Source organism: Haliotis rubra, unplaced genomic scaffold (assembly GCF_003918875.1).
Source record: "Haliotis rubra isolate DU_JTF1 unplaced genomic scaffold, ASM391887v1 Scf251, whole genome shotgun sequence".
Taxonomy (NCBI): domain Eukaryota; kingdom Metazoa; phylum Mollusca; class Gastropoda; order Lepetellida; family Haliotidae; genus Haliotis; species Haliotis rubra.
In genome coordinates this window covers 957,323-977,149 of record NW_025766570.1, presented here as the reverse complement: position 1 = coordinate 977,149, position 19,827 = coordinate 957,323, and the positions used below count along the sequence as shown (strand labels likewise).

At 41.3% G+C, this 19,827-nt stretch overlaps 1 protein-coding gene across 1 annotated transcript in view; it reads right to left on the bottom strand.

Annotated features, from left to right (window-relative positions):
• Positions 1-343: 343 nt before the first annotated feature.
• LOC124279515 (unconventional myosin-VIIa-like) overlaps positions 344-19,827 on the bottom strand; it is a 754,149-nt gene continuing 734,665 nt past the window's right edge. Inside the window, exons 41-43 of the mRNA XM_046715341.1 lie at positions 17,636-17,719; positions 8,350-8,469; positions 344-1,004 (exon numbers count right to left, since the gene is read on the bottom strand). Coding sequence (XP_046571297.1) covers positions 831-1,004; positions 8,350-8,469; positions 17,636-17,719 — 378 coding nt within the window. The 3' untranslated portion in view covers positions 344-830. The remainder of the gene's footprint in view (positions 1,005-8,349; positions 8,470-17,635; positions 17,720-19,827) is intronic.

The window sequence follows — 19,827 nt, the reverse complement described above, 5'->3', positions numbered from 1 at the left end:
AGAATTTCCACCATATCTTGCGTGGAAGGAGAGGGAAGCAATCACTATGAGTCATCACTATGAATATCTTGTATTTAAATTAAATATATTTGATTATCAAAATCACTTGCTCTGGCAGTAGAATGTCTTCTGATAGCAACTAGGAAAGCAGCCTTTGATAATCTTTATGATTGCATGCAGGGTTTGATATTTAGCAGGAATGCCAAAGGATTGATGTCATAAATGTTAAATATTAAGATACCCCAGACCTAAATATCATCTTTATTTAAAAAACTGCTGCATGCATTGAAAAATACATGTTACACATGGATCATGTGTCTTTCAAAAATATCATTTCTTCTGCTGAATGAAAACACAGGTTTATTCTGATATTACTTTGACAGATCACAGTGAATGGTATATTTCATATCGTCTCCAAAAAGTAAATTACTAATTGTAACTTTCTTCATATATAGAGAGTCTTGTCTGATGTATGGCATAAAAAAATCACATGTACATTTTTCTGAAATACAATATTTACCCAAATTTGATGTTCACACACAATATGTCATTGTCTTCAATATTGATAAGGTATGAATGACTGGAAGGAGGAAAGGAATGCAACATATATTGCTAAGCAGTTTACAAAAGGTGTAAAGACAAGCGAATCTGATAGAATATTACAAAATTTATTCTGATATATCTTGTTCAGGAAGTATCTATCTAGTAATGAATTATAATCCATTACATCAGAAAATTAAAATATAAAGTGTTTAGGTGACTTCATGAGGATTTTATGGTTTCAAAATCCATCCAAACTCCCCAAAAATGTGAGCACTTTTTTGGGGTGTCTACTCCTGCCTTTGTGCAAGGATCACAGTGTTTTGTGAACTGTTTCTCTGCCTTTCAAACTCATCTATGTCAACAAGTCTTGACATGCGTTGGGTGCCCTCTGTTGGCAGCAGTAGACCCTGTACTTGTAATTCATCAACATAGTCTTTCATCAGGTGCTCAATCTGAGATGCCTGAAAATTGGGCAAAAGAATAATATTACCATGGACTGCAACAAGTGTTATCAGTGACAACAAACTTATGAATCGTATAACTGAACATTATCAACAATGACAATATTTCTAAGAATACTACCTCTAACACTTGATTGCCTCTCCCCCTGAAACTAGTTTCTGAGTCAAAAGGTTGTCTTGAATTATATTTTTAAAATATATATATATATATTTTATTTATATATATATATATATATATATATACGCACAAAATGTCCAAAGTAGTACAGGTGTTCAGTCATAAATATTGCACAGATAAATAAAAACAGAATGCCATTTTCTCCAACATGTTTCGTTGTTTACTCTTCAGGGAGATTGTAGCGGTTACAGTATGACGTCATTACATATATATTGTGACGTCATAATAGGGACAACATTCTAGAGCGACAAGGTCACAGCTCGCAATGGTTTAACATTGGTTTGTACTTGTCTATGAAGTAGTGTTCTTTTAAAATTTGTTTTACTTTGTCCGAATTTTGAACTTGATAAAAAGGAAATGTTGTAAATTTAACATCGTTTCCTTTCGCACAGACATCTAGATGTTCACTCAGTGGGATACATCGGGTTTCAGGACACTTTATTTGTTGTTTGTGGACACGAACCCGGCTCTTAAATTTTCTGATTGACCAATATACTGTTCATTACAGCCTGTGCATCGAATACAATATATATGTAATGACGTCATACTGTAACCGCTACAATCTCCCTGAAGAGTAAAGAACGAAACATGTTGGAGAAAAAGGCATTCTGTTTTTATTTATCTATGCAATATTTATGACTGAACACCTGTACTACTTTGGACATTTTGTGCGTGTATATATATATATATATATAAATAATCTGTTTGATTGGCATTTTAGAAGTTGATGGATAATAGAAAAGTATAATACTTTATGGATGACAACTTCTTTATTTATTATGATGCGATGTTTCGGTATAGCTTCTTATATCGACTTATATACATATAATAGGGATTAAGTAAGACAACCTGGGGGAGTACATCAAAGGGATTAACAACAACAATCAAATAGGTAATAATACAATAACAATGGGAGGAAGCCAATGTTGAGGAGGCGGAAGAAGATATACATAGCAGATGGGATTAATTAGCAATGATGGCTGGAGTGCTCTGTTCCATTGTTTTTATCAGTTCATTGTAGGCGGAAGGAATGGGGTATCCTTGGTCTCTGTTGATTGAGGGCTTGTGTCGGCGGATTTGAATTGCTTCTGCCAGTTTTCTTTTGGTAAAGTCCTGGACATTTTTTGATAATATTTCCACATTGTCCCATTCGATGTTGTGATTAGGACAGTTGATTATGCGTTCCGAGATAGCTGATTTACGGTCTGAGTTTTTGGTTGATGCTAGGTGTTCTTTAATTCTTAGGTTTATGGGACGGGAGGTTTGCCCATCATAGGCCTAACCACAGTCACAGCTGATCTTGTAGACAGCTCCTTTGGGTTTTTGTTGTTTGGAGGTGTTCCTGCCATTGGCTTGGAGTAGAGTTTTCAGTGGGATGGAGCTGGTGAAATGAGTTTCGATGTCAGCTTGTTGTTTGAGGAGACGGCTGATGTGGTGGGAGGTCTTTCCTATGAAGGGGATGGTATGATACGGATGGGTGCTGGTTCGGCTTTGATGGTGTCCGGTTTTTCCTCACCAGACGCGCCATCAACCTTTGCTCTACCGACTTCACTGCAGAAATCAAGCACCTCCGCCATTTCTTCACCCAGTTTAACCACTACCCACCCAAGCTAGTTGACAAAATCATCAGCACCACCCTCCATCCAGCAAGAAAACCAGATACCATCAAAGCCGAACCAGGTTAATGAGAAGCCAGAGTTGGTTGAGTTATTTGTGGATTAGGTGGTAGTAAGCTGTTGGGATGAAATAGCCATGATTCCTATTATAGAGGGATTAAAACGGCGTATTTACAATGCCTCGGCGAATTTGTGCTGAGTGTAGTCATGTTTGTTGTTTGTAAGTGTTATGACAGTGTCCCAGTTGATGTTGTGTTGAGAAAATTTGGTGATGTGTTCTGAAATGACTGATTTGGTGTCTGCATTGTTTGTGGATGTCTTATGTTCTTTGATGTGTATGTTGAGTGGTCTGGAGTGAGTGAGTGAGTTTAGTTTTATGCCGCACTTAGCAATATTCCAGCTATATGGCAGCGGTCTGTAAATAATCGAGTCTGGACCAGACAATCCAGTGATCAACAGCATGAGCATCGATTTGCGCAATTGGGAACCAATGACATGTGTCAACCAAGCCAGCGAGCCTGACCACCCAATCTCGTTAGTCGCCTCTTACGACAAGCATGGGTTACTGAAGGCACATTCTAACCCGGACCTTCACGGGTCCTTTAGATATGAAGGATAACTGTCATTGAAGACACTCATGAGTCATGCAGACAATCTTGTAGACAATGCGAGAGGAGACAGGGAGCCAATTGCAAGGCTTTGAGAACTGGTGTTATATGCTGTGATTTAGAGATTTTGGACATACAACTAGCTGCTGAGTTTTGAATCCTTTGTAGCTTGAAGATGGCTTTGTTTGGAAGATTTGGATACAGGGCATTACAGTTAGCAATCTTGGAAGACACAAGACACTGCATCAACAGCATGGCAGAAGGTGTATTCAATAGGTAATGCACTTTGCCGATGTTATAAATGATGTGAAAACAAGCTCCCAGATTACAAGCACTGCCGGTTGGAAACACTGCAGTATTTCCGATTCAAATGCTAACAAAATCAGGATGGATTTGTCTTTGTTGCCGTCTTGAACCCAGGATCAAGAACTCTGTTTTTTCTTCATTAAGTTTCAAGTAATTGGAACTCATCCAGCACCGTATGTTGTCAATGCAATGCTCTAATCTTGTAAGGTTGAACGAGAAGTCAGCCGTTTGGAATGAGATATAAACCTGGTTGTCATCAGCATACAGATAAAATCCCATTGAGTGTTTCCTTATAATGTCACCTTATAATGGGAAAATGTACACAGCTTACAAGAGGAGGGCCAAGAACCAAACCCTGAGGCACACCCGATTTATTTGCTTATCAGAGAGCACATCTTGAATTTTCACAGACATTGAACGATCAGATAGATATGATTTAATCCACTGAAGTGCAGTTCCATGGACACCAAGGCATTCAACTAATCTGCGGATCAATATGGCATGGTCAATAGAATCAAAAGCAGATGACAAATCCAGGTAGCACAAGAGTAACATTTTGATTACCCATGGAGGACAAGATATCATTGTGGACCTTTGCAAGAGCAGTCTCGGTGCTATGGCAGGGTTTGTAGGCAGATTGAAATGAATCAGCAAGATTGTTTTCTTTTAGATGACACTGTAATTGTGATGCTACTATCCTCTCCATACACTTAGATACAACGGACAAATTTGACACGGGACGATAGTTCTTCAAAACATTAGGATCCAATCCAGGTTTTTTTTTATGAACGAGTAACAATGGCATGTTTCATTTCTTGTTGAGATTGAAGTATTGATGATTTCCTTTCAGTCTGATCCTTTCATCTAAGTGAAGGATCTTTACCTTGATAGACAAATGTTCTAGTACCTTGACTGTAAAATCTTGGAACTCCTTTTCTGGGAAAGGTTATTTATCCAGCAGATCCTTATTATTGGTATTATAAGTACTGTTCCCTTGTCCTCGAGGCAAGGAGTCATAGAACACTTCGTGCGCCACTAGTTTATGAGCAAAAGTATATCTAGTTGAGTTGTGGTTCGATGCGTCCACTTAGAGATCCAATCCATGTAAAGATTAATCCTCTTGATCAACTGACCATCCATCCTGTTATCCTTGTGCTCTGAAGTAATGATAACATAATCTCGGTCTGTGTGACCCAAGCAGTACCTACTGAGCATGCTGCTCATGGCATCAGAGTGTGTGAGTTTAGTTTTACGCTGCTTTTAGCAATATTCCAGCAATATCACACCAGAAATGGGCTTCACACATTGTACCCAAGTGGGGAATCGAACCCGGGTCTTTAGCATGACGAGCGAAAGCTTTAACCACTGGGTTACCCCACCGCCCCTCATTCTGGGCAGTGGATAATGTCTACCCCTATATTTTTTCGGCAGGGCTGAACCTTGTCTCTCCCTTAGAAAAGGACAGATATCCTGTCTGCCAGTCCCTTGGTATGATTAACGAAAGGCTTCAGAGCTGCAGAGAGGGCCTTCTCCATTACATCCTTAGGCAATGGAACTTACTCCACTGAAGGACTTATAGGTAAATTCAAAACTGAGTCAGACTGTATATCTGAGATCTTGATAGGCCCCAAAGCGATCTTTGCAGGAGGATTAGTGTGATGTTTCTTGAGCAATTATTTTTGGGGTAATAATCTATATTATTAAAGTTTAACTCCCACAGGCCATGGACAGACAGGTGCTCTACCGGGAGACAGCACTCTACCGCGCAAGCATGCATGTGCGGAACGAGCTTGCGTGCGCACTCATCTTTCAGTCCCTCGGCTGCAGCCGGCGTGTATGGACATCAAGTGCAGAAACTGATCGACAAGCTAAGTTGGGCAGCACGTGCAGTCCGTACATTTCTCAGGCATTTGATTGACGTGTGTAACAGCGTCCGATATAAACATCACTTCATTGCACTTAATGCCTCTGCTAGAGCAGATATCAAGTGGTGGTTTGATTTCATGTCAATATTTAATAGTACTACTTTTGCAATCCAAGGTGATCCAATATCCTACGAGGAGTTTGTGACAGATGCGTGCGACATCGGCGGCGCCGGGATTTACAGTGGTGATTGGGTTTACATAGTGTGGCGTTCTGACGTGGTAGGTTTGTGTAATGAACATATAAACATCAAGGAACTAGCGATTGTTGGCGTGGCGGTGAGGCGATGGGCGGCGGCATGGAGCGGGAAACACGTGATCATTTATACCGATAACTCGGCAACCATCAATAAAGGCACCTCACTCAATCCAGCAGCAATGAAGATTTTAAGAGACTTATTTTGGCTATCTGCATTTTACGGCTTTCACTTAATTTCTAGACACATTCCGGGTGTGAGTAACCCAATCAGTGACAAAATCTCTCAGCTCCACGTTAAAGACAATATGTCATGGTTACATAATGCTGGATATGACATGAACTTGTTGAACCATATGTATCTCAGTTCTATGACGCTTTAACAGACCCAGTGGGAGCAGACCTGCGTCAGATAAACACCAAGGTGACGTCATACAAACAGGCGGCCTATGCATACACGACTAAGAAAACCTACTCTGCGATGATCCGATGTTATCTCAGGTTCTGCCTATATTTCAGTCTTACACCACTTCCAGCTTCTACTCTGACCATAGCTCGTTACATAGCCTTCCTAGCGCACTCTCTCAACGCTAACAGTATACCCCGATACCTCAACGTCATCAGACTACCACATCTCAACTCTGGCTTCGACAACCCCCCTCACAGCATGGACGCTAAGTCTAGTTAAAAGGGGTGTCATGCATGTTAAAGGCAAGCCACCAGCACAGAAATTGCCTATCACGCCAACCATTCTGCGACAAATCAGATTTAAACTCGACTTATCTATCCCTTTTAACATCGCATTTTGGAGTGCATGTTTGGTGGCTTTCTTTACCTTTATGAGGAAGTCTACACTGCTACCTGGTAAACAAAGTAAATCTCCTGATCGCCAATTGTGTATTCGCGATGTTAATGATGTTACAGTTTATGTGACCATCCGACACTCCAAGACCATTCAGTTCGGACAGAGGGTGTTACAACTGCCACTAGCCAGTCTGCAGAGTTCTCCTTTGTGTCCTGTTACAGCGCTCAGGTCACTTCGTGATATCCAGGGCAAGATACCGCCTACAAATCATCTGTTTTCTTTCATGTGTGATGGAAAGATCAGTGGTCTAACCTATAGCTCCTTCTTCAAAGCACTGAAGTGCGGAACGAGCGTGCGTGCGCACTCATCTTTCTACGGGACAGAGAAGTCAGTCCCACGGCTGCAGCCGGCATGTACGGACACCCACCCACCTCCCTGGGTATACCTTTTATCTCGATAGTTTTTAAACTGTTATTTAGAAGGGAGGATTTTATGTATTTTACGAACAGTTTGTCATTTTTTATGTGTCAATCGTAATAAAATTGACATTGTATCCCCAACACCTGTAATGTTATATCTTGGAAAGAGTTAATGTCCCATCTAAATAACATGGGCACAGGTAATAAATGTTTACAAGCCTGTCTTGAGGCAAATCAACATGGATTAACAACTGTGGGGGACATCACTTGGCAAGCAGAGACATTCTTTGTGCCTGACAGGGATGCAGAAATAAATTCCTTCAAATAATACCTTCAGATTTTTCTCACAGTATAAGCAAAATATTGCCAAACCTTAGAAGAAAGTGGAATTTTCTTTCACTGGACAAGTAGGCACATGTCAACATTATGATGAAAAATTTGGAGATAACTATTGCAGATAGTGTTTGGTCGATCACCAGGAAGAAAGACAACACTATTGTCAGACTTTCATTATTGTCAACCTGCAGATTCAGAAACAATCTTCAGGAAAAAGGTCAAGTGTCAGTGTGATGTATTTGTAAGAATTAAGCCTTTTCATATTTGAGAACTGTACATGGACAATTTCTATGTCTTGTTCATATACAAAAATTAGTTTGGTTCCCATGCCCAGTAATCAACACCATCCACTTGCATCAAAGTATGAAAACACCATATATTGTTATAAACTAGAAAAACCGGAAATATCCAAACAATTTTTGCGGATATACACCTTGACATTCAACTGTTTCATGTGTGCCATGATTTGTAGAGTATATATGGTTTGAATACTAAATTATTCTAATTAAAAAGTTGACTATGCAAAATCTAATCTGACCCCAAAAAACAACACCCCAAAATTTAACTGAGTGAGTGAGTTTAGTTTTAAGCCGCACTCAACAATATTCCAGCTATATCATATGGTGGCGGTCTGTAAATAATTGAGTCTGGATGAGAAAATCCTGTGATCAACAGCATGAGCATCAATCTACGCAATTGGGATACAATGATGTGTCAACCAAGTCAGTGAAGCTGACCACTTGATCCCACAGTCGCCTCTTATGACATGAGTTACTGAAGACCAATTCTAACCCAGATCTTCATGGGTCCCGAAATTTAAATTTAGTAACAATTACAAGCAGTCTCTGAGCAATACACAAAGATGTGACTATCAACATTGTTAAAATGTGTTATGGCTGTGTGTGTGTAGTACCAGTTTGGTTTCTAGTGGTGTGCTGGTTGTTAATTCGAAAACTCACCTGGTTCGTATTAAACATAAACTTTGTTCCCTTGGCAACATGTCCAATGACTATCATGATGCTTTTGATGGCAGGACTGGAGTGAACAATCTCTGAATAACTGTATGCAGCAAGCTCTCTCTAAAAAATAATCAACAGTGTCAGTTGTCATATTGCTACATTTGATTGATATGATTCCTACTATAATTCAATGAAAGTGAGAATCAACTTTTCATTTGTCCTATATTAAACAAAATCACTTGAAAGCAGACATGCACCAGTGTTTGCTTTTTTAAATCGCTCAGGCTACACATAAATATTCAAAACAGATGATATACAATATTGTTAATATTTATATTGAAGGAAAATATTTTTGTCAATAATATGACACAGCTGATTTAGACAGATTTCTGTAACATTAGTTAGACATACAAACACTACATAAAAATAGTGGTACGGGACTGCTGCCCTTCAGGTTCACTCAATTTGAGTTGAATGTTTTATGTTGAGAAATCTTCATGAAGTAAGGAAACATTTAAGAGCCTAGTTATGTAACAAACATAATTGTAAAGTATCATTGCCTTCAGTAAGGCAGCATTATGCATTTGGTATTTGAGATATATATTTCCTTTTTGAAACTCAGTCGACAGTGCTATTGACATGCTATCTATCAACAAAAAGTTTCATTGTTTCTTGTTTAACGCTGCACTTAGCAATATTCCAGCCAAATTGCGGATGTCTGTAAATAATCGGATCTTGACAAGACAATCCAGTGATCAACAGCATGAGCATCAATCTATCCAATGAGGATACAATGATGTGTCAACCAAGTCAGTGAAGCTGACCACTTGATCCCGTTTGTCGCTTCTTACAACAAGCATGGGTAGCTGAAGACCAATTCTAACCCAGATCTTCACAAGTGTAATAACAGAAATTTGAAATTTTTAATATAAATTGTATATCTATATACTTATCCTATCTCACGACTTTCACCTCCTTCAAATTTTGGTGGAACGACTGTAAACTTTTTTCCATAGGCCTCCTTGTCCATTCGCTCATGCACTCCTTGCTGCTCTCCTTAATTAGCTTCCAAGTCCCTAATGAAGCTTACAGCATGCCCCACTAATTACCCATGTAACTACCTCTGAATGATCATTCTTGTCTTGGAGCCAACATTGTAATTTTTAAACTTATCCCATCTCACGACTTGCACTTATCCCACTGTTGGGCGGCAGGCCACAAGTTACCCTTCTGTTTGGACAGTGCCAACAGCTGGTACAGGAGCTGTGTGGACTGATGACAACCATAGATAGCGATGTGCAAGGGACGCCTGTTACCCCCGTAATTAAAGTCTTATGACTAGAATCGGGCCAGCCCCTGCTTCGAGCAGGCCCTATTATGATATAGGTCTTGGATCCCAGTGAGGGCTCTGGTGAAACCCCTTTTCTAACTGGCGTGCTGGTCTGCTTATGGGGGAATAAACTCAGCAAAGAGTCCAAAGTCACTAGAAGCTAATCACAATTTTATTTTCAAGAATAACATGGGGTGGCCACAAAGAGTCGGTACAACTGTTTGGGCTGAGGGCTAGAGCTAACCTGTGTTGGGATAGTCTAAACCCTACTGACTAACAATGAGAATTGGTGACTATTTATCTAAAATTGAAACAATAAAGACATTACGATTCATTGACTGATACAAAAATGGGTGTGACCTACAATAACCAATGAAATACAGAATATAACAAAATGGGGTGTGTCCTATAGTAATCATTGAAATGACCAGACAGAGGGGAATATTTAATCGTGCTCATCCCATTTCAACTGGCACTGCTGGCACATTTACTGGATGCTTGTAAGCTTACCCTGGGCTAGATTTTAACGAGCCTAATTTGAGGTGTCAATTATAGGTGATGACATGTTTACTATGTAATATAAATATATCAAAGCAGTTATTCAACAGTGTGACTAACAGTTGAGTCCTTAATACCTCAGGCTAGGATTTATCTGGAGACATCTGTGAAACTGTGCAGTCGTAACTTATACCTTTTTCAATAGTATGTCTGTGAGATGAGTTTTATTACTTTTGACTGGAGTCTTTACCCTAAGCTATTACTGATCATGATGAAACTAATATTCTATATTATGTTTTCCTAATATCTGAATCCTAATATATTGCTTGTAGTGGTAATAATGAAGAATGAATTTTGTATGAATCATTGGTGGATCCAGAGGGTTCGAACCCCCCCCCCCTTTTGAAAATGCCTTAAAACCACATTGAAGATTTATTTTCTTACCTGGTCAACGTGGTCTGGGAAAGCTCAGTTCTTGAAACCCCTGAACCCCCCCTTTCAAAATTCCTGGATCCGCCCATGTGAATTATTATTCCATGATAGCCCCCCCAGACACCGACAGAGGCGGGTGAAAGAGAAGCACAACACAGCAACTCCAAGTTTTAACATTCAGTTCTGGGATGGCATCAAATTCATTCAATCCTTTGCCTAAGGTTAGTCAAAAGATGTGCCTGGCAACTTAGGAGGCAGAATTCGGGAGTGTCACACTTCACTGACATAATTGCTCTGTAGAGTAGAGGTCAGTAAGCGTGAATGCCAAACATCTCTGCATCTAGTTTCTCTAAAATGAGTACAAAAGGTTGAGATTCAGTTCAACTTTTGTTCAGTTTATACAAGGAAGCAGTGATGTGAACGTGGAACCGTCCCTCATCTGCGTTGGTGGGCCGATCTAAGCTGCTGAGCCAGTACATGAGGTCCGGACTTGTGTAGTCCCTGGACATCTGTGACAGACAGGTCTCGCAGGTAATGTGTAGAGAAGACTGTATCAAAACACCAGAAGCAACCTTCCATGATAGTGGTCAAGGAACAGTTGCTATGGAGGGCCATCATCGAGGCTAGTGCACGAATCTCATGAGGATTGGAAGCGGCTGGAGGAGGCAACCCTGCAAAGGTGTAGGTTTGCAGGATCATGGCACGCATTCAGAAGGTCAACGTGGTCCGGAAACCTCAGTTCTTGAAGCGATAGACAAGGATATGAAGAGGCGCCTTCGTAGCTGTCGACGATCCTTGGCGGCAGGAAGGTAAACGTATTGAGCCCTAACAGGGCAGAGTGTCGAGTCTTCAGTATCATCCGGCCTAAAGATGGTGGACAACGGGGGAATGGAAAACATCTGGCCCGGTTCGCAATGAAGTCCCAGTGGAGACCCAGGAAAGCGTTGCGGTGCTTCTTCCACTCGAACCGCACCCGACTGACATCATGGAGTTCAGATATACAAGCAGCGGTAGCTAAAGCTACCAGGAAGAATGTCTTGAATGTCACTTGTTCCAGTCCTTGTCTTCTAAAGGTTCATAGTCTGTAGAAATCATATGACGAAGGACGATGGACAGATCCCTGGACGGAGGTCTGAACTTCCTGGACTTGGTTAGTGAGTCTATAGGAGCATAGTAGACTCTGCAACTCGGGAACAGTGGACATCATCGTGCCCCTGGTAGTAGCCAAAGCTAGTTCATAGCAGCCTACTTCAAGTAGGTAGCTAAAATAGTACCTTTGAGTTTCTTAGTAGTGTGGAGATGCTGGAGAAACTCAGCAATGACCTGAGCAGAGGCACATGTGGGATATGCAATTCCCCTAACCTTGCAATAGTCTTCACAGTTCTTCCATTTATAGTCGTACAAGGAACGGGTCGAAGTACGATGAGCTGTGGAAGTAATAACTGTGGCCACTCAGTGAGAGTTGCCCTTAGCTATGAGTGATCTCTGGAGATCCACCAAACATGAAGATTGAGGGTCTGAGGATCCCCCGTGGCATAGTTCTGAGTGAAGGTGAAGAAGCAGGTCGTCCCGGTTGAGAAGCGGTACTGGCCAGGCTTCTTAGGTTGACAAACAAACTTCTCGCAGGCCAGAAGGGCGCAACCAAAAGCAGTAGTATTTTGCTGGTGGCCAATACTTTCTGTATTACTCTTTGTAGCAGAGCTGGAGGGGGAAATGCGTAGGCGTTGAGACCCTCCCATGATATTGCCAGCGCGTCAAGGTCCCAAGCCAAGGGGTCTGGGATTGGTGATATGAAGTTAGGAAGTTGGTTGTTGAACTTTGTGTTGAACAGGTCTATTTGGGTCTGTGATAAAGGGTAGATCATCGACTGGAAGATCTGGGGCAGTAGCTTCCACTCTGTCGGGGACGGACGATTGGATTGGGACAAGGCATCGGCGATCACATTTTTTACCCTGGGAATGTGTCTGGCTATAGCTATGATGTTTACTGAGTTGATGAGATGGAAGAACCTGATCGATCACTGTAGCAGATTCGCCGAGCCTGTCGAGCCTAGATGGTTTATGTACCAAACCATGGTTGAGTTGTCTGATTGGATCAGCAAACCTTTTGATCAAAGCTCTGTTGCCCAATGTGTACCACCTTGAATTTCAGCTCGTTTATGGGAAGTACCTGTTCGCCAGATGACCACAACCTGGCCACAGCCCATTCCCTTGGGGTTGTCGGCCTGAAGATACAGGCGTAGAAATCGCTGTATCGGCCGAAGTTGGAGCTGACCTCTTTACGTTAGGGCTTCAGCTGATGTCAGAAGGCCCCGTAGCTCCTGCCACTGATGTAAGGTTCTCGCCTGAGACAGTGCTGGAGGAATGCATCGCTGAATCTTTATCAACCTGTCGTGAGGGACGAACATCATCCCCTGACAAGTATCGACCAGCGCTCTGATGAATTGGAGTCTCTTGAGTCAGTATTAGTTCTGATTTCATGATGTTCAACAGCCACCCTAACTGCTGGAGCAGTGTGGTGGTGAACTGTAGTTGGCAAAGCAGTACAATCAGTTCCTGTTGAGCCTGGAAGCAATCTCTGTAGCGCCTCTGTAGCTTTCAAAGGTGATCCCTTGAGCTTGTGATCGGCTTGATAATTCAGGTAAAATGCCAAGGGAAATTCCAAATGGTAGGTCCTTCCATTAGTAATGATTCCTGTTGAACACGAAGCGAAGGTACCTCCGGTTCTCTGGATCTATCAGAGTGTAAAGGCAAGCGTCCTGAAGATCAAGGCTGATGAGGAAGTCTCCCTTCTTCAAGATGGTGCATAATAGGTTGATCGACACCATCCTGAAGTGAGGAGGTGGAAGCAGAAATTGGACATTGAACAACTTCAAGTTGAAGATGAGCCAGAGCTGTTAGAATTCTTCTTTGGAACCAAAAAATATGGGAGAGTAGAAGCCTAGAGTGACGAGCGATGGACCTAGGAGTCTGGAGCTGGTCCCCAGGATAGGAGCAATGAGCTGGATGTGATGTCAGAGGTGGACTGCCGATAATGGGTAGCTGGTAGACATGAAGTAGCAGGTTGGTGACGTACGGATCGTTGAGGATGGTCCAATTTGGGGCATAGATCTGTAATCTCCCACCTGCCGGAGTGTTGAAAATCGGAGCGGTTGGGGGCGTGAGGTCCCAAGTCTGGGCCAGAGTTTGTCTTTGGGGGGGAGGGGGAATGCAACAGAAGGAACCACCATGGCCAGACTTCTTTCCTCTGCCACGGCCTTGAGGGGATACGCCATGAAAAAGATTGCGTAAGTCCAGATTGGTAGGGGTGAACTGTGCAGTTCGATGCTGTCTTAATGAGTCCTGGAGATGTAATTTCTGTAGTTTCAACAATTCAATCGAGACTTGGAAATGGGTTTCTTTATCAACCTTAGTAGACACCTCTTGGATGCTGATGTTGAACAGGGGGGTCAGTGAACCATGGCTGGCGAAACAGTTCTGTCTTGAATCACTCCTCCCAATATGAGATGTTAAGGGGTCCACATTGGCGCACAGCAAGGGCGTAGCCCAAAAAGTGAGATAACTGATCCAAGATAATTTGGAACTGGTCCTCCGAGTTTTCGAGTGATCCAGGTCATCTGCTGAAGGACTCAGTTGGAGCTTCTAAACAATCCAAACGAGTACCCGAGCTGTTTCTACTGCCGCAAAGCTACCCCCAGGGGTAGATATCTCAGATTGAATGGGAGATTCAGGTATGACTTGTTGGACTGGATCAATCTCGGGAGGTGGACCAGATGAAGAGCCAGGTGCTACGGAAGCTAGATGAGCTGGAGTAGAAGGCTGCATTTGGTTCCAGGCTGAGGTGATGGCCCTGATCATCATATTTAGATCCGGAGTCGGGGTAGGAGTGGGATTGTGATCAAATTCCCATAACTTAGCAATGATCCTGGAGTGGGTTGAAGGATCCGCAGAGCGTGTAGGCGGAATGTCGTAAGAGACTATAGGCCTATGAGTGGTATCGTAACAATGATCTCCTGAACAACAGTCAGAAGAACTGTCAAGACCTTGACATAGCAAGTTCCGAAGTTAGTCAGTGATCTGGATCTCCTAGATGATCTGTTATGACTAGGTGATCCGGTATGATATAAAGAACTAATCCGGGGTCGATGTAGTTCTAGTTGGTGATCTGATTCAGACTGGAGCTCTGGTTCGACCATCTGAATGGGAACGACTATGAGGTGTGGATCTGTACTGTGATCCAGGCTGGTCAATGGCTCTGTAAGGTGACCTAGATCGGTTAGGTGACCTGGGTTGCTAAGGTGATCTGGATCAATAAGGAGATCTGATTTGCAGTTGGTCCGGTGATCTGGATCGGTCTGGTGATCTGATTCAAAGTTGTGATCTGGATTCGTTCCGTGATCTGGATCAGTTAGGTGATCTGGATTGGTCAGGTGATGTGGATTGTAGTTGTGATCTGGATCATGACTGTGGTAGTCGAAAATGTGATCTATATCCATTCGGTGATCTGGATCGGGTTTGTGAACTTGGAACGGTTCAGTGAGCGCATTCGGTCCGGTGATCTGGAGCAATCTGGTGATCTGGATGGAAGCAGTGAGCTGGTACGCTCAGGTAATCAAGTTAGTGATATAGAACGGGATGGTGATTTGGCTGGACCAGGTAATCTGAATCGTGACAGTGATCTGGATTGGGAAAGTAATCTGGATCGTTGTGGTGATCTAGAACGATGTGGTGATGAAAACCGAAGTGCAGATTCATGATGAACATCCCCCAATGACACAGTTGGAGCCTGCTCTGTCTGGTTCAATGAACTGTGAGGGGACAGTCGGCTTGCCGAACGTGGTTGGCCAGGCTCCAAACAGACTGAGACAGTCGAAGGAGGATGTATCAATCATCTTGATGATGGTAGTGTTGATCTAAGGTCCCCTGATACTGTAGATGCGACAGGCAGCAACGAATTACCGATCAAGTGATCTGATGCCTTGGAAGGAGGTGATTGATGCACACGTAACAGGTGCCGAATGTCCTCAGATAGGTTGGAAGCATCCATAAAATCCTCTTGATCCAAAGATGTTGCTCTCTTGCATAAAAGTAGGCTTGGTGGGAGTGGGATCAGATTCTGTTGTTTTCCTGTCAATTCTTCACAAACAGACACAAAGGTAGGCCTTAAAATCATCATCTTCTAGTGAATTACACTTGCCATATTGTTTAGTCCAGTTACACTATCCAATACAGTCACTGCAAGACGAGTGAGGATTGAGGGACGAATAATTTGTCTTGCATTGCACACAAAACTTTTTGACTGATTATCTGATTTCTCCATGATGTTAGGGTGAAATAATGTCCCTATAATACAGCACGTCCACGCAGTCGTGCAATAAGAAAGAGAATGATCATTCAGAGGCAATTAGCAATTAGTGGAGCATGCTGCAAGCTTCATTAGGGACAAGGAGGTCTATGGGTAAAAGTTTACAGTCGTTCCACTAAAAGTCGAAGCGAGAGAGAGAGGTGCAAATCGTGAGATAGGATGAGTTTAAAAATATATGTTTTCTAATTTCAACACATCACTGCCAGTTTGTGAAAATATATAGAACAGCAGTACCAGAAGTCTAGATAAGCTGCATATCTGCATGAAATACGCATTGGAATTTCCAAAATATGCACTGAAATATATCTGCAGCATCCCAAATACACAAAAGAAATTACAGAAACGCTTTGGTTAGTTGTTGACTTGCCTACACTAACTTACCAGTGAAAAACAAATGTGTAACAGAAAGTTGCTAACTGTTAAATGTTATGAGTGGATCAGGTAGATTATCGATTGAATTTCACTATGTAACTGTTCACTTTATGAACAATCGCCCAAACGCAGCTAGTTGTATTTGCAACACTCATTATAATTATCATCAAATGAAATCTCTCATCTTGTTAGAAAGTCAAGACATACATTGTTTATCCAAAGAGATTGCCTCACAGAAATTGCATGTGCATTCGTCTTCTAAAACATCATCTCAAAGTAAGATTTTGTCATTTGTCACTGTTCGAAATTGATGTTTTGAAAATTCTGTCATTGCAAAAGAAATTATTGATGAACTTATTGAAAACTGTTTTTAATTGGAGGCTGTTATCGATAGAATATTGACAAATTTGCTTACCTCTGTCACTCACGCACTGGCTAGGAAACATGACGGCAATAGACTTTAGAAAAAACAAACTGAGGATGCATAGAAAATTAAGTTTCCAGGGTTATCTTTCAATAAACAATCTGATGAAATGAGACTATGCTGCACGCATTGTCAGTCGGCAAAGAAAAGTTCTCATCTGTGATTACAAGCCCATACCCCCTAAAGTGGCTAAAACGTGTGACACTGAATGACTATTAGTAAGTAATCCATCAAGTTAGCCTTGCATATTTCCATTTATTCAATACGACATTATTGTGATAGTTCAAACAGCTAACAGAACCGGTTTAAAATGACATTCATGCCGACATTTTTGTATTTCAATTTAAACAATGAAATCTGAAGTACAAACAATTGGCTATAGTTATCTTTTTCACATTTTTAAATTACTGACAGAGAAAATACCCACATTTTAAAAAAGTGTGGGTATCAGTAAATTTGAGTACCCACTGAAGTACCCATATGTAACAGACACCATGGGTAAAACACCCAGATTGCGAAAAGCTTATCTGAAGCTCTGGCAGTACATCTTCAAAAAAGGTAAGTCCTGTTGCTTCAAGTTACACTAGGTTCATGGCTATGCAGGTAAAAAGTACATTGGGGTTAGAGAAACAAATCTGCAAGTAGTCTGTTCAAACAAAAATCATTTTGTGTGTTTGTGAAAATCAGCAAAGATAACAAATAGTGTAAGATAATTTCCTTGAAGAATTATACTTCCAGATTCACTCCATAAATATTTGTGGCTTTATGGCTTGATAAGGCAAACTTAACACTATTCAATAAAAGTCTCTTTGTCCAATGTATTTGTATTTATATGCTACTCTCCTGTTGGGGTAAGCATTACTTACAAAGGTCTTGCTCTCCAGAAGATGTATTCCATCTTTGTCAACGGCCAACAGTAGTGTTTTGGGAAGAGCAGATGTATATGTTTGCTGAAAACAAGTTCATATTCTGTAAATTCTTGTCACAAACATGAAGTTCATTTACAAAAAAATAATTTTATATTACATTAGGTGTAACTCCTTACATATCAACAGAAGACATCTATGGTCTGTCAACCTAACTTTTGGAACACATTTTTTTGCAAGTTACGTTTAAACAACAAAAGGTATCCAACTTTTATTCGCTCAGTTAATAATAAATTTTAGCAATTCAACACCTAATTAGGTTGTCAGATATCATTATTAACTGAGCGAATAAAAGTTGGATACCTTTTGTTGTTTAAACGTAACTTGCAAAAAAACGTGTTCCAAAAGTTAGGTTGACAGACTATAGTCAGTATTCACAATTAAACTAGAAGTTGAGCCAAGAATAAATGTCCAGTTTACGACTATTTTACTGATTCAACCTTCTGTACTCCAATGTAACATAATTGAATAGATATATTATCATAAGTGTGTTTCGATTTTAGTCGCATCAATGTTTCAGCCATATCGTGACCTTAAAGGGGCACTGATCCAGAGCAATTTCTGTGGACTGGTTGTTGCTTTTGTTATTGTTTTTCTCCCATGAGTACCTGGATGATATCCCCAAATTCTTGACTGGTTCGTTACCTCTGCTGCCCCACCCGCATGCGCAATTGATAGTACAAGTATAGACTGATCAACAAAGATGAAATCTATTTTACTCGATAATATTTCCATCTTCATTATTTTGATAACAAATGAAATAGTATAGATGATGGAGGTACGATCGGGCAAAGGAAAAATAATGATACAATAAGAAGGAAGAAAAAGAAGAGTTGCATTCGTGCATTTGAGTATATAGAGACACTTTTTGTCTTCCTTGTTCTCCTTTCTGCAATAGTCGACCCAACACCAAGACAGGTATGCGGAAAACAAAATGGAGTCCAACACACAAAACAAAAACAGTATGTCGATGGGGGTTTGGACCACTTCCCTACATTGTGTTGTTTCTACACCTCCCCCAAACAGGGACTTCCCCCATGGAAAACCACCAGTGAATGTGCACTCCAATTAGAGATATACAGGTACATAGGTATAGAACACAACAATGCCAGGAACCAAGCTATCGTGTGAAGCCTATGCCGAGATCCGATCAGGTGGTTTGTCCCTTTGGGAGGCGAAGAGGAAGTACCACATATCGCAAGCCAGATATACGCGAATCCGGGGCAGATCCGAGACATACATACAGACAACTTCCGACATGGCAGAGTTCTTCGAGACCTTGCTAGAGAAGTGTCCCCATGTCTTGCTTTCTGACAAAGAGAAACAAATCTTGGAGCGATCAGGACACACCTTCTACGAGCGATACCAGATCACTCGACAGTTTCTCGAACTCTATTTGCTGTGCATTCACCAATTCGTAGAGGGGACGCATCATAGTATGACATACTCTAAGGTGATGCCTGTGCAAAGTTTCACGGACCTGTTCCAGACATGGCCAGACAACAATGACTTGACGAATAAGGATCTTCGACAAAAAGCAATATGCCTACTGTCTGTAAGTTTAATGCTCCGACTATCGGATATTGCCCCTAAATCCACTTTGTATGACCACGCTACACATGGTTGTACACATCAGGTTTTCTCCGTTGATCAGATCCATTTTCAGGAAACTTCTTTGAGAGGCATTTTAGAAGTTGGGAAGTACAATATAGAACAAACTTTATGGATAATAACTTCTTTTTATTCGTGAGTGCGACGTTTCGATACAGATTCTTGTACTGTTGTCAAGCATAATGGGACATGAAGAAGGGGGTGTATATATACTGGATGTAACAATGTAACAAAGAAAACAACATAATTAACATAATTGGCTAGGCAGAAGGCTGATGAAGCCAGAGAGTAGACAAAGGACAGGCGTAGAGGCCAATGATGTACAAATGATAATGACATGTTTATACAGCAGTGAGTTTATACAGTAGATTGGGCTTGGTGGATGAGTGCATCATAGGCGGATGGAATGAAGTATCCTTGGTCTCGGTTGATGGTGGGCTTTTGGCGTTTGATGTGGATGGCCTCGGTGAGCTTGCGTTTAGAGAAGTCTGTTTGTTTGTTAGTTAGAGAGAATGGTGATG